General features: G+C 41.3%; 1 protein-coding gene across 3 annotated transcripts in view; it reads left to right on the top strand.

Moving 5' to 3' along the window:
- The window catches only part of si:dkey-32e23.4 (dynamin-1-like protein), a 69481-nt gene that overhangs the window by 35535 nt on the left and 17501 nt on the right, over positions 1 to 16445 (top strand). For all 3 annotated transcript variants that reach the window (XM_056463031.1, XM_056463032.1, XM_056463030.1), the window contains one exon: positions 12285 to 12623. In XM_056463031.1, coding sequence (XP_056319006.1) covers positions 12285 to 12623 — 339 coding nt within the window. The remainder of the gene's footprint in view (positions 1 to 12284; positions 12624 to 16445) is intronic.

The following is a 16445-nucleotide window of genomic DNA, read 5'->3' as shown; positions in this document are numbered from 1 at the left end:
AATTTTAATTGAGCCTACTGTTAGAATGGTCAACTTTACAGCAGAAAAAAAGGTGTTTACAGCCTGGTACAAAGAACGATTTTGGTTCATATAGCTATTATTACCCTCCATGACAACTGTGAGGGGGGTGAATTTTTTTATAACTCATCCGTTTCCTTTATATTAGGTTATATTAAGTTTGCATAATTAAGGGCGTGGCCACTTGAGTGACAGCTAGGTCTCGCTGGTCGCCGTCACTTCACCTCAGCTGAATCCGGCAGATTAGCCACTGATCTCGGCATGTTCATCGTATTTTTGTTTTGTTTTATGTGGCTTTACACAGTCAGCTGCCTTTTTGACTTATTTCTTACAATTATCAGATGATATGGGATGCTGTGTGCACTTAATTGTGCTCACAAACCATTCACGTGGCCTCGTTTCCCATGTGAGTAAAGTTATATACTTGTATACCATCTCTATAAATGTATTTGTTTAAATTTAAGGTCATTTATCATTAATATTTTTCTTTAGAGCCGTAAAGCACTCCAGAATGTGCCAGATTGATTAGCTGTAGGCTCTAGAACAGTCATCTGAAGCGTTATCATACAGTGTTATGCTGGAGTTCATCAATAGTCTTGCATTTACTAACACACACTATATCTGAAGTGTTTGGAAGTAATCAGCGTTTTCCTCCTGTAGAAAAATGTCATAAGAACAATGTTTAGTGTCTCAATGTAATACTACAGTGTTTTTAAAAGTCTAAACACTTTATTGATATAGTGTACAGCCAAGCACATGTGGTCAGAACACAAACGAGTCGCAGGTAATAGAGTATCAAGCGTTTCTCCCAAAGTAAAGTCTGTCTGCCAGGTCTAAGCAAAGTGCCAGCAGGTGTCTGTAGCTCCGCTCACTCTCCGCCTCTTTGCCCTTGTTTGGGTGCGATGACGCGCGAACAAAATGGCGACGGTTGGCCGCGCCTACTAGTAGCTTCTTTTGCAGTGTTCAGAAACCTATGGGTGACATCACGGATGCTCCGTCCATATATTTTACAGTCTATGGTTAAGACGCGTTGTTGGCGCGTTGCTATTTCAAGGCAACTGAAATAGACCACACATTGACCAACTAAAAGTTGCTCTAAAGTCAAGGGCTGAGTTTTTGTAATTTAAAGAGTGCGTTAGTTATGCGCATATGCACGTCCAAAACATGCGTACACATTGCTTATTACACAAACAGAGATGAGCATTATACAAATAACTTTAAATATGTAAAAAAAAAATGGATTAAAATGGTAAAAAAATTATTATTTTCTACAAAAATACAGTTCATACGGACTTTAAGAAACATGTGAACATTCTTGTTTATCTGAAAAGCAATGCTAAAGTCAGCTATTCTGCTTTGAAAAGGTGCGTTACGCTCTGGAATGTCTGTCTTTGGTTCGGCCTCTATAACCAGCCCACTGCCAGTTTACGTAGACGCAGATTTACGTAATTTTCGAATAACTGATTTATTTTATCTTTTCCATGATGACAGTAAATAATATTTGACTAGATATTTTTCAAGACACTTCTATACAGCTTAAAGTGACGTTTAAAGGGTTAATTAGGTTAACTAGGCAGAATAGAGTAATTAGGCAAGTTATTGTATAATGATGGTTTGTTCTGTAGACTATCGAAAAAAAATATATCTTAAAGAAGGTAATAATATTAATCTTAAAATGGTTGTTAAAAAATTTAAAACTGCTTTTATTCTAGCTGAAATAAAACAAATAAGACTTTCTCCAGAAGAAAAAATATTATCAGACATACTGTGAAAATTTCCTTGCTCTGTTAAATGTAATTTGGGAAATATTTAAAAAAGAAAAGAAAAAAATCAAAGGGGGGCTAATAATTCTGACTTCAACTGTATAATAGCATCTGGCACAAGCATCAAGATGTAAATAATAGTGAAACCACCAATCCACCATTTTTTTTTCTTTAGATTATGTTAGAATGTGCACTACTTGGGACTTTGTTGATAAGTAACCAAAGGTAGGATCCTCCTGTCTCCAGTAGTGGGCAGTGTACTAACACTTTTCAGTCCACTTCTGTCCTGTAGGAATGCACTGCAGACTGATTTAGAAACTCTCTTTCATTCAAAATGAACAGCTGCAGGCACTAGCACCAGTCAAACAACAATTATGCCATTTTTATTATTCATTATTCATTATTTATTATTATTATTATTATTATTATTATTATTATTATTATTATTATTATTATTATTATTATTATTATTATTATTATATACATTTATTACCTAAAACAAGCGGTCTTGGCCTTAATACCCATATAGAAATCTGATGAATGGCAATATATGCAAAGTACACTGCATATTTTACATGTTTATATTTGGATTTTACATATATAAAATATGCATTTGTATTTTAAAATATGGCAAAAAATGTACATTTACATATATATACAGTTGAAGTTGAATTATTAGCCCCCTCGCTGTATATTTTTTCCCATTTTCTGTTTAATGGAAAGAACATTTTTTAATCATAATAGTTTTAATAACTCATTTCTAATAACTGATTTCTTTTATCTTTGCCATGATGACAGTAAATAATATTTAACTAGATATTTTTCAAGATACTAGTATTCAGCTTAAAGCGCAGGTAAAAGACTTAATTAGGTTAAAGTTAGGGTAATTATGCATATCACTGTATAACAGTAGTTTGTTCTGTTGACAATTGACAATAAATAATGCTTAAAGGGCACCTATGATGAAAATCATCTTTTGTAAGCTGTTTGGACAGAAATGTGTAGGTATAGTGTGTCCACAGTCATATTGCAGTGATATAAAGACAATAAGTCTCTTTTTTTATTTCCTGACATTAAAATAGGATCCAAATCCCTCCCATTTTGAGGCCGACAGCAAGGTGATGTAGGAGTGCGGTTTCCCCGCCCACCAAGTTGATTCACAATGGCGTATTAACATGTCTCCGTAGTAATGCGTATAATTATATCAACTAGACAGAATGTGCGCAAAGCAACTGGGATTAAAAGATCTGTTCAGCTCTCTGTGATCATCAGTCATCATCAAATGTGATCAAGAATGAGTTTTACAAGTTTAAAACGTTTTTAAAACAGATTTTAAAAAAGTAATGCAAAAGTAACTCAAAAGTAATATAGCGCATTACTTTCCATAAAATATAACTACTGAAAGTAACACAATTAGTTACTTTTTTGGGGAAGTAACTCAATATTGTACTACACTACTTTCAAAAGTAACTTTCCCAAACACTGTATATTGTAATAAGTGGCGGAAAGAGTACTGAAAAATCATACTCAAGTAAAAGTACCATTACTTGCCTAAAAATGTAGTGCGAGTAAAAGTATCTGTTTTAAATGTTACTCAGAGTATGAGTAAAAAGTAGCCCTTTCAAAAGTACTCATGAGTAGAGAGTATTATGCTGTAAAAAGCTGATGCATTTACATGTAATTTGTTGATGTGTGTAAACGTAACATTCTGTAGTGCGTTTAGTTATTACCCAGGAGGCACACAATGTCATAAGACGTTAATATTAGGTTAGATTTAGGTCGTAATGTCAGGTAACCAAAATTCAATGTCTAGCCAACGTCTAGGGACAACATTATTTTGATGTCCAATAACGATGTCAAATGACGTTGATTTTAGGTTGTTAGAAAATGACCAAAATCCAACATCAAGCCAACATATTAAACGAACGTCATATTGACGACAAATACTGACATTTATTCGTCAGGTATGGCAACTGAAATCCAAGATCTGATCGACGTCATAGTGGTAACGTCCACTCAACGTTAAGCTGTAACATCATTAGACGTTGGTTTTTGGTTGGACATTGTGTCATGGATTGGTCAGGCTCTCACGACCCCCACTCACGAAGATCACCATCACCTGACTTCTAATGAGCACACAGCTGCATCACATTCACGAGCACCAGATAAAAGCACAGCACTCCAGTCGCTCATTGTCCGGGCTCGTCTCGACGAAAGCGGACAACTGAGCGACCACTCAGCGTAGTCATCCTCAGCTAAAACAAACGATTTACTTACCTGTTCTCTTTGTATTCCTCCTAGTCTTCCTGGTCCTCCCGAATCGTCCTGTCTTCCAGTCCTTCCAAGTCTGTGTCATCCTCTGTCAGCTGTATCTGGTGTGTGCTGTCCATCCTCGTGTATTCCTGTTACCCAGCCACGGAGGAAAAGACCCCAACATCATTCCTGATCCTCCTGGCTATCCTTCATGTGCTCCTTGTTGTCATTTAATAAACACCCTAACGTTTCCTTACCTCTGTCTCCTGTCCGCTTCATAACAGAAGCCCGGACCCATAACGACGACAACATGAGCACCCCCGATCACCTTCAAGAGCTGGTGGACCAGTTGAAGCGGATTCTACAGCCACCAGCTCCACTTTCCAACGCACCACCAGCACCGAGCACTTCCGCCTCCACAGTTTCTTCTTCGGCCCTTCCTTCCAGTCCCATGGCCCGACCAGCGCCCTACTCAGGCGGAGCGGGGGAGTGCAATGGTTTTCTGTTACAATGTTCCCTCATATTCGAAATGCAACCTTCTCTATATCCCACAGATAAGTCGAAGATCGCCTACATCGTATCTCTACTCTCTGGACCTGCACTTAAATGGGCTGAGACGATCTGGAACCAAGCCGGGCCGGTCATGAATTCCATCACTACCTTCACGGAGTATTTCAAAGAGGTGTTTGGACGTTCTGATGGGGAAGTAGCCGCTGGAGAGCAGCTGTATCATCTAAAGCAAGGTACTCTATCTACACAGGAATATGCTCTCCGGTTTCGCACTCTAGCAGCTGCAAGTGGATGGAATGAGAGATCGTTGTTGACCACGTACCGGCTCGGCTTGGAACCCACTCTCCGAATCCAACTGGCCACATTAGATGATACAATGGGTCTGGAGAGATTCATCCAACATTCTCTCCGATGTTCCGATCGTCTCCGTTCCTATCAACAGGACACCATCACCCCCTCGTCTGCACTCCTCCAATCGCCTGAGTCAACAGCCTCTCCAGAACCAGAACCCATGATAATAGAGTCTGGAAGACTGACATCAGCGGAACGACAGAGGAGGCTGACCCGGGGTCTGTGTCTATACTGCGGTGTCAGTGGACACACCCGTATGGAGTGTCCCCTTCGTCCCATTCGGACTTCAGTGAGTGTATTCAGTACGAATATTGAACAATGTAAACCACTTACTACCACCGTACAAATAACTACTGCCTCTATTTCTCTCCTTGTCACAGCCCTCATCGACTCCGGGTCAGCAGGGAACTTCATCTCCCAATCCCTCTGTCGTCAACTCCACCTCCGTACTGAGGCGTCCTCGCATATATACCAGATACAACCGATAACCCAGTGCACTCGATCTTCGACCCGTATCCATCGACAATGCGAAGACATCCTTCTTCAAGTGGGGTTGTTACATCAAGAGAGGATTCAATTTCTGGTTCTGGAGGGTGCAAATATGGACATCATTCTAGGGCGCCCGTGGCTGGTGAAGCACGATCCCATCATCTCTTGGGGCACAGGAGAGATAAAGAAATGGGGATCTGGATGTACACCTGCCTGTTTTCCAAATCTCCCTCTTCAAGGTCGGAACCCCATTTCTTTGTTTGCAACATCGGTCGAGAGCCCTCCTGAGAAGCAGTCTATCCACATTCCTAAGGAGTACAGCTCCTTTCATGATGTCTTCTGCCCCAAGAGAGCTTCCCAGCTACCGCCGCATCGGCCATGGGACTGCGCGATCGACCTAGTTCCAGATGCCCAGTTGCCAAGAGGTAGGATCTACCCGCTCTCGCTTCCAGAGAATCAGGCAATGGAAGATTACATAAGGGAGGCTCTGAGTCAGGGGTACATACGTCACTCAAAATCACCAGCCGCCTCAAGCTTCTTCTTTGTGGCCAAGAAGGACGGAGGGCTGCGTCCATGCATCGACTACAGGGTCCTAAATAACGGTACAGTAAAATACCGATATCCCCTTCCTCTGGTACCAGCCGCTTTGGAACAGCTCCGAGAAGCTAAAGTCTTCACTAAATTGGACCTCCGCAGCGCGTATAATCTGATAAGAATACGTGAGGGGGACCAATGGAAGACAGCATTCGTGACCCCTACTGGCCACTATGAATATGAGGTCATGCCTTACGGTCTGGTCAACGCCCCCTCCGTATTCCAAAACTTCATTCATGAAGTCCTCCGGGAGTTTCTTCACCACTGTGTAATAGTGTACATAGATGACATCCTCATTTACTCCCGGAGTGAGGCCGAACATCGCCAACACGTTGCGGAGGTCCTACACACATTGAGAGAACATCACCTCTACCTCAAAGCGGAGAAATGCTCATTCCACCAGAAGTCGATTCATTTCTTGGGATACATCATTGACCAAACCGGTATACGTATGGATGGGAAGAAAATTGAGGCTGTTCTATCCTGGTCAGAACCCACTTCCATTAAGGAGCTCCAGAGGTTTCTTGGGTTTGCTAACTTTTATAGACGGTTTATCAAGGACTACAGCAGGATTACATCACCTCTCACTAATCTCCTCAAGGGTAAACCCAAAGGACTGGAGTGGACCAAAGAAGCAGCCGCAGCCTTCCGCCTTCTTAAGAAGGAGTTCACAAGGGCCCCACTCCTGACTCATCCTGACCCAAATCTTCCTTTCGTGGTGGAAGTGGACGCATCCACCACCGGCGTCGGGGCAGTATTATCTCAACATCATGATACACCGCCCCGACTGCATCCCTGTGCCTATTTCTCTCGGAAGTTGAGCCCGGCGGAGCAGAATTACAGCATAGGAGACAGGGAGCTTCTAGCAATCAAGCTAGCCTTGGAGGAGTGGCGTCACTGGTTGGAGGGAGCCAAACATCCGTTCCAGGTGATCACAGATCACAAAAACCTCCAATACATCAAAGAGGCCAAGAGACTATGTCCACGTCAAGCCAGATGGTCACTTTTCTTCTCACGTTTTGATTTCTCCATTTCCTATCGTCCAGGACCCAAGAATCTAAGAGCAGACGCTCTCTCTCGTTTACACGAGCATCACGATCATGAAGAACTCCCAACGAAGATTCTTCCCGAACACATCTCCATTTGTCCGATCACCTGGAACGCTCCTCCAGTCGTTGCCACTCCGGAAGCCCCTGCTCCGCCGGGATGCCCTCCTCATCGGCAGTTCATACCACCTGAACACCGGGTAGATCTGATCCACTCCTTACATACCTCGCTAGGCACTGGACATCCAGGGATCAACAATACTCTCTCGCTAGTATCCCAACGATTCTGGTGGCCAAACATGGCAAGGGATGTGAGGCAATATGTTCAGGGCTGTAAGGACTGTGCCCAATCCAAGAGCCCACGTCATCTACCCGCTGGAAAGCTCCATCCCTTGCCGATTCCGAACCGTCCCTGGTCACACCTAGGAGTGGACTTTATCACTGACCTCCCTTCGTCAGAAGGTAATACCTGTATTCTAGTCATAGTAGATAGATTCTCAAAGTTTGTCAAACTAATCCCTCTGAAAGGTCTTCCCACAGCCTTTGAAACTGCCGACAATATCTTTAATCAAGTCTTCAGGTCATTTGGTATTCCAGAAGATATTGTGTCGGACAGAGGTCCACAGTTCATCTCACGTCTATGGAAAGCCTTCTTCAAGCTCCTAGGTGTGGCCGTCAGCCTCTCTTCTGGATATCATCCCCAAACCAACGGGCAGACAGAGAGGAAGATTCAGGAGGTGGGACGGTTCCTGAGGACCTTCTGCAGTGGTCACCAGAACTCCTGGAGCCAGTATTTGGGCTGGGCAGAATATGCCCAAAATTCACTGCGGCAACCCTCCACCGGACTCACGCCATTCCAGTGCGTCCTGGGCTTCCAACCACCGCTCTTTCCCTGGGATGGCGAACCATCTGATGTCCCCGCAGTGGATCACTGGTTCCGGGAGAGCGAGAGAGTCTGGGACGAGGCTCATCAACATCTGCAGAGGGCAGTCCGTCGAAGCAAGGTAACCGCCGATAGGAGAAGGTCTGAAGAACCCAGATACACACCCGGACAAAAGGTGTGGCTATCCACCCGGGACATACGCATGCGACTGCCCTCTCGCAAGTTAAGTCCCCGATTTGTTGGTCCCTTCACCATCGTGGAACAGGTTAACCCCGTCACCTACAAACTACAATTACCCTCTCACTACCGTATTCACCCTACATTCCACGTATCACTCCTGAAACCCTATCACGATCCTGTTCTTCCCTCCACAGAGCCTGACCACGAAGAGGAACCCCCTCCTCCACTGCTCCTAGAAGAAGGAGCCGTCTACGCAGTGAAGGAGATCTTGCGTTCCCGACGTCGTGGTGGCCAGTTGGAGTACCTGGTGGACTGGGAAGGGTACGGCCCCGAAGAAAGGACATGGGTTCCCAGAGCTGATATTCTCGATCCTAGTCTCATGGTGGAGTTTCATGAGAGCCACCCTGAGTTCCCAGCGCCTAGAGGCAGAGGGAGACCACCACGGCGTCGGAGGTGTCGGCCCTCAGGAGCGGGCCCTGGGGAGGGGGGTACTGTCATGGATTGGTCAGGCTCTCACGACCCCCACTCACGAAGATCACCATCACCTGACTTCTAATGAGCACACAGCTGCATCACATTCACGAGCACCAGATAAAAGCACAGCACTCCAGTCGCTCATTGTCCGGGCTCGTCTCGACGAAAGCGGACAACTGAGCGACCACTCAGCGTAGTCATCCTCAGCTAAAACAAACGATTTACTTACCTGTTCTCTTTGTATTCCTCCTAGTCTTCCTGGTCCTCCCGAATCGTCCTGTCTTCCAGTCCTTCCAAGTCTGTGTCATCCTCTGTCAGCTGTATCTGGTGTGTGCTGTCCATCCTCGTGTATTCCTGTTACCCAGCCACGGAGGAAAAGACCCCAACATCATTCCTGATCCTCCTGGCTATCCTTCATGTGCTCCTTGTTGTCATTTAATAAACACCCTAACGTTTCCTTACCTCTGTCTCCTGTCCGCTTCATAACACATTGATGTTGGGTTCTGACGTCAACCCGATTTTCATTTCCAAACAAAATGCAACTTCCCTATGACATTGGGGTACAACATCATTCTGACGTCATGTTGACCTCGGTGTTTACACTAGAACCGCCATGAGGTCAGTTTTACCCATCACTGTTATTCAAATGTACATAACAGACCTTCAATCAAACATTCAAGCCTCCCAGTTATTGAATTTTACTAAAACTTCCAGATATTGTTTAGATAAAAATATCCCAGAAAATTGTTTAGATTAAAAAGTGGGACATTTATACCTATTAGCGCCAGCGAGGGTCAAATTTACCCACTATAAAAATGCTTGTATTTCTGCACTGCTTATGTTTGAAATGACTCACCAATGACTTTACTTGCAAATCTAATCTCACTGAATTAGTGGTTATAATAAATGTATAAAGTCACAATGACTAAAAGAAAGCGATTTGGAGAGCTATTAAAAACAAAAAGCAATGAATGATGGAGAGTCTGGAGAAATAAGAGTATGGTGGCTCAAATTTAGATATTTTAGCCCACTCATAACCTACTCCTAATATAATCTTGATAATACTTTGTTAAAAATGGCGAAAAACTGCTGGGTAAAATTTACCCGCACTGGCGATTTTAGGAATACAGCGACCTCCGGTGGTTCTAGTGTTAAAGCCATTTTAGTCATCGCACAATAAACATCCGCCATCCTCTCAACAGTGACATGCAGTCTAAGCAGTCTCTCAGTCATTGCATGTAAAGATTTTGAACAGTTTCTTGGACACTTTTAATTATTCCAAAGAGTTTGCCGCAATTATAAATTGCCCATGTCTTGAGGTAGTTCATTTTGATGCTATTTACCTTCTATGTGTGATTTGATTGGACAGGAATCATAGGACTGAAAAATAAAGTAGTGACTGCAGGTTGAAGGAAAGTAGTGGAGTAAAAGTACCCATACTGCACTAAAAATGTACCCAAGGGAAACTAAAAGTACTCATTTTTAAAACTACTTAATAAATTACAATTTCTGAGAAAAACTACTCAATTACAGTAATTTAAGTGTTTGTAATTAGTTACTTTACACCACTGATTATAATACAGAATTGATTCTGTATTGAATAACTTTCTGTTCCAGGAAAATATCAAGCAGCATAGGTGGAGTTAATAAGAATGAGGCAATAATAAGGAATTTCTATTAAGCAGCAAATCAGCATATTAAAGTGATTTCTGAAGGATTCATGACACTGAAAACTGAAGTAATAATGCTGATAATTCTAAATTTGCATTACAGAGATCGGATAATCATATAAAAGGAGCTTTGGTGAGCACGTCTTTCAGATGATGAAATGAAAGTAGCCTTGCTTTAATTTCACAGTTTTGTTATATCTTGCTTTGGGAAGGTTTCCTCCGAAGAAACATCATGTTTAATGATGGAGAACATTTTCAAACAAGCTTCAGAGATAACCAAGTCAACAGATGCAATTTTTATGTGTTGCCCAACTACACACTGAGGATTGGATGTTTTATCAGCAGCACACAAATCTATACCACCTAAAACCTACCGGATGAAAGAATCTTATTAGACAGGGATGTTGAGGCAACGGTAAATTCAGACGTGCCCTGGTGCATTCCCTTTTCTGCCTTCAATCCATTTTTTACTATCTAATCCTATATACAGTCAAAATTATTCCCCCTCCTGTGAATTGTTTTTTTCTTTTTCAAATAGTTCCCAAATAATGGTCAACACAGTCAGGAATTTTTCACAGCTGATGGAGTATACACTAACCTGCGCATTTTTCAGTCACAAGATGGCGCCAAACAGTCAAAAACGCAAAGCTGACAGAAACGAAACTGGCTACATTTAAAACATATACTAACCTCTATATTATTTATTCACGAGACAGTGCCATACAGTCAAATATCAGCACCATGACAGCCAAGTAGATACTTACGAATGTGGAAGTAAATATATAGATGAGAATGTATACACTGACGTTCAAGGAGATTCAAAGTTCCAGGATGAGTCTGTGTTATTTAGAGGTTGTTATCTTGGAATAACATATATTGGAATTGACCAATCAGAATCAAGTATAGCAGATAGCCACGTAATAATCTGCAAAAACAACTCCCTGGATGTACTTTATACCTTACTTAACTAATGAAACATATAAAACATATACTAACCTATATATTATTTATTCAGGAGACAGTGTCATACAGTCAAATATCAGCACCATGACAGCCAAGTAGATACTTACGAATGTGGAAGTAAATATATTGATGAGAATGTATACACTGACGTTCAAGGAGATTCAAAGTTCCTGGATGAGTCTGTGTTATTTAGAGGTTGTTATCTCAGTATAACAAATATTGGAATTGACCAATCAGAATCAAGTATAGCAGATAGCCGCGTAATAATCTGCAATAACAACCCCCTGGATGTACTTTATACCTTACTTAACTAATGAAACATTTAAAACATATACTAACCTATATATTATTTATTCACGAGACCGTGCCATACAGTCAAATATCAGCACCATGACAGCCAATTAGATACTTACGAATGTGGAAGTAAATATATAGATGAGAATGTATACACTGACGTTCAAGGAGATTCAAAGTTCCTGGATGAGTCTGTGTTATTTAGAGGTTGTTATCTCAGTATAACATATATTGGAATTGACCAATCAGAATCAAGTATAGCAGATAGCCGCGTAATAATTTGCGATAACAACTCCCTGGATGTACTTTATCTCTTACTTAACCATGTATTATCTTAGATCATTATGCTTTATATACTTTATATTGTACAATAAATCTAGTTAAATTTTTTATGTTTTTGTTATTATTATTATTTTAAAAAATGGATATTGGTATCGGAATTAGACAATTTACTTGTGTATATTTGGCCATGAAAAATCTAATTTTCTGAGTTCCGAATAAAAATACTAGCAAAAACATTTTCACAGTATTTCCTATAATATTTTTTCTTCTGGAGAATGTCTTATTTGTTTTATTTCAGCTAGAATGAAAGCAGTTTAAATTTTTTTTAAACCATTTTAAGTTCAATATATTTAGCCCCCTTAAGCAATATTTGTTTTCGATAGTCTGCAGAACAAACTATTATTTTTATAGATGTGTTAAACAAAGAAAATCTTCTTTCCGTTAAACAGAAATTGGGGAAAAATATACAGGCAGGCTAATAATTCTGACTTCAACTGAATGTTTTTCCATCCAGGAGCCAACATGACTTGAACACCCAGAAGAGTCTCTCTGACTCCTGTAAGGATGAGCAGGCGTTTCTGCAGCGGCATTACCCGTCGTTAGCTTCACGCTGCGGTTCCCGCTATCTGGCTCGCACGCTGAGCCGCCTGCTCATGCATCACATCAGAGACTGCCTGCCGGAGCTCAAGACCCGAGTCACGGTGCTCACGGCCCAGTATCAGTCCAGACTCAACAGCTACGGGCAGCCGGTGGAGGACCACAGCGCCACCTTGCTGCAGATCGTCACAAAGTTCGCCAGCGACTACTGCAGCACAATCGAAGGCACGGCCAGACACATCCAGACCTCTGAACTGTGAGTAGCAGAACACTTTATTGACGTTTGTATGTTTGTCGATCATCCAAGCTCTCGTTTCAACATAGGCTCATTCTGAAAACGTAGCTCTATATACATTTCTGGAGACCACGAATTATGTAGCCAGAAGTACGTTTGGTTGAATTTCGTCTTTAAGATGAACACTACGGGGCGGTATGATGTGCTCCTTTTCGCGCTTATCAGCTGACCGCTAACCTCCTTATGGACGGCTTTCCCACTGTTTCTCCAGTTAGCTTGCCATGTACGTCAGAGGAATTAAGACACAGAGAGGAGTTGACCATGTCGACGGGGTTTGAGTCCGGTAAAGAACGGTTCCAGAAAGTGCGGAAGCCGAAAAACAAAATAAACAAGTAAATAACAGGGTGACAATGTGGTAAAATCTGAAAATGTGGTAAAAATCAGACGAGGGCTTCTCTTTTTTCTGGATTGCTTTTGTAAACTGTTGTTTGGGTTTAGGGAAGAGGGTGGGCGCTGGTCAATTGGTGCTTTTGAAAACACTATTGGTTGGGTTTAGGGAAGGAGGAGGGTGGGTAAGTTGATACCCAGTCAGTCTGTCATTCAGTCAGATGATAGCGGCCTCTGGTGGATTTAAGCGAGAACAGCAGGAGGGAATGGCACTCGCGAGAAAAATTTGAGATCTGAAAAAGCGTACACAGCAACCTTTGGTAGATTTGCGAAAACTAAAACTGCAAAAGAATGTAGCTCCTGGGACGTATTTGGCGCTCTCCAGAAATGTATATAGGGATGTGTTTTCAGAATGAACCTGGGTTGTCTCATTTATATGCCCAGCTCAAAGCACACTGCAATGCGATTATAGTACAGGGTGTGTAAATGGAGCGTTCACACCGGGACTATTTTTGCTCGTGCTTTTTGTCAATGTTTAATGCCTCGGAACTATGCATAGGGGGGCGATGCGATCATGCACACCAGCATCCAAATTGCCAGGCGTAAAAGCATCATTTTTAAAGAAGCTCCCCATGGTTGTTTTTCTTTTTTGACACGTCAAACCCTTCTCCACCAATCAGGAGTGCGTTCCCCAAAACCATTCTTAGCCAACTAATGTTGCAAGTTTCGTCGTTACAAACATAGTCTGTTGATTTAGCGTTTCCCAAATCCATCGTTTTTATAAACTGCGTCGCAAACTTGTAGGCTTGCAACTACACCTTTAGAGCTGTAGTTAGAAGCATAGTTCCTGGCTGTGTTCTATTCCCAGTTATCCCCCCCTATGCCCTATTCCTTTAGAGCGTTCTGGCATTTCAACTTGGAATGATTAAAAAAAAAAAACATTAATGGCCCGTTTCCACTGAGTGGTACGGTACGGTTCGGTTTGGTTTGGTACGCTTTTATGGCCGTTTCCACTGTCACACGCGCCGCTGAACGCTATTGGTTTACAGAGATACGTCATTCGCTTACGCAACAAGCCAGAATGAAAACAAAAAACCCGCCATGTTTGAAATACACAGCGAGAGATTAAAGCGGAATTATTTATACATATAATAACAAGCCATGGTCGATCTGGGCTCAAACAACAAACCTTGTCGTCGTCTGGAAGAACAACCACAAAGCCAAGAAGAAGAGCAGATTTACCCTGTGCCCTGTAGTTTTTTACGAGCCAGTCTGAGGCGCAAGCGGTTTCGCTTTCTTGCTAGCGCTCGCGCGCGTCTAACATTATATCTGAAATAACAAACTTATTGAGCTGATGATAATAACCTGCGCTTGATTATTGACGTGCTTTTAAAACCTGATCCTGTCAGACACTGACAAACGCGAGAGTGAAGCGTGAAGAAACAAAGGAGAAGCCGGAAAAAAGGAGCACATTATTATTCAGCAAACATGAACAAAATGCCATGACTAAATAACTTATTATCTTCACCTTTTGGACTAATATGATCCGAGAATGGCGGAATTACTGTCTAACAGAGGCTACATGTGCTGCTGAAGATTACAGACACAGATGAGAGGTTTACACTGACTGTAGGCTATATTTTGTGTTGTTTTGAACCTAAATACTGACGAAATGTCTGCTATATGTAGTTCTTCTGTAGTTGGTAACATATCGGAGACTGTAAGGGGCTGTATGTGTTTATATATGTTCATTTATTTAGTTATTTAATATAATTACAGACGTTACAGTAGGCTGTTTCGCACTGTCATTGATCTGCAGTTATAATCAACTCATGTTTATTGAAAAGTTAGTAATAAACATTTCTACACAAGTATTTATGTGTGTAAAGCGTCTGTTTTGTGAGAAGTGCTTTTCATATGATATGTAAGTGACCCGTACAGCTTTATTGTAGACATTTCCTCGAGCGAGAATGACGTCGACTGAAACTTTCTGTCATACACCACGCCCACTAAAAGGGTACCCTTAGTAGTGGAAACGCAAGCCTGATAAAGGTGAACCGTACCAAACCGAACCGAACCGTACCGTACCAGTCAGTGGAAACGAGCCATAAGTCATCTCTCTTACGTGTAATTTGCTTTTAAAGTATTTTTTACAGTTCAGTTTTAGTGATCTTTATATTGACAATTCCGCTCTGTTCGTAGTGCTCTTTGAAAACTTTAAGCCATTTTGAACGTAGCTGTGGCTCATGACGAATAGATTTTAAAAATAAATAAATAAATAAAACAACATCCTACTTAATAATAATAACAATAAATTCATTCATTCATTCATTTTCTTTTCAGCTTAGTCCCTTTATTAATCTGGGGTCGCCACAGCGGAAACGATGTATTAGCAAGAATATTAGCAAACACTCCGATTACACATGTTGGCAATACATTAAAGATGGATATTAACACAGAATGCATTTTTGAAATGAAAAATAATAATGATTAGAAATCGTACAATTTGCTACAGTATGTAATTACCCATCGGAATTGGTCATAAAAACATCTGTAGCCTCAAATATGATTTTGAATGAGTGAATGGGTTTTTCAGACCCGTTCACCTAAAGCTGTCACCGCTGACACTCTGGACTCTGCTTGAATGCCTGGAACAAATAAAAGCAATGACTGCCACAAACAGAGCGCAAGAAATTGACTGAAAAGCTTTTGCTGTTAAAATGGAAATGTGTTCATATGAAAAGTCTACAAGATCTACAAGAGCGAGACCATAATCTGCTGTTTACAATCTTATATATGGAATCTTATATATGGAAGCTAAAATAGCTAAATGAATTTATTTCCCACAGATTTATTTGTAGAGTCGTGACATTGGCATTTTCTGTTCTGCGTGTAACAAAACAAAAAACAAAAAAAAAAAAACTGCAATGTTTGTCTACTTTTCTTTATATTTGTCCCCATGTCATACTTTGTGAAATAGTTTTGCATGGAGTATCATGTTCATCCATTGGGGCTAAATTAACATTTTTTTTTCCAGTAGTTGCCTAGTGAGTCAAGTGAAAAACATTGAAGGTGAAAATTCCTTTTGAAGAGTCTTTGATTTTTTTAGTTTGTCTGTTTGTTTGCTTGCAGTGTGTGTGTGTGTGTGTGTGTGTGTGTGTGTGTGTGTGTGTGTGTGTGTGTGTGTGTGTGTGTGTGTGTGTGTGTGTTGCTTCACACAACAGACACAGTAACAAAGGAACAAAGTTGGAAGGGCATCCGCTGTGTAAAACGTGCTGGATAAATTGGCGGTTCATTCCGCTGTGGCGACCACGGATTAATAAAGGGACTAAGCCGAAAAGAAAATGAATAAATGAATTAATAAGTGTCAATATCTAAATGCATGCATGATTTTGAACAATGTTTTGTATCATATTCATTCAAACCACTGCCTACAGTGAAGACACTGATAGTCTT

This window comes from Danio aesculapii, chromosome 8 (assembly GCF_903798145.1).
Source record: "Danio aesculapii chromosome 8, fDanAes4.1, whole genome shotgun sequence".
Lineage (NCBI taxonomy): Eukaryota > Metazoa > Chordata > Actinopteri > Cypriniformes > Danionidae > Danio > Danio aesculapii.
This window is presented reverse-complemented; position numbering and strand designations above follow the sequence as displayed.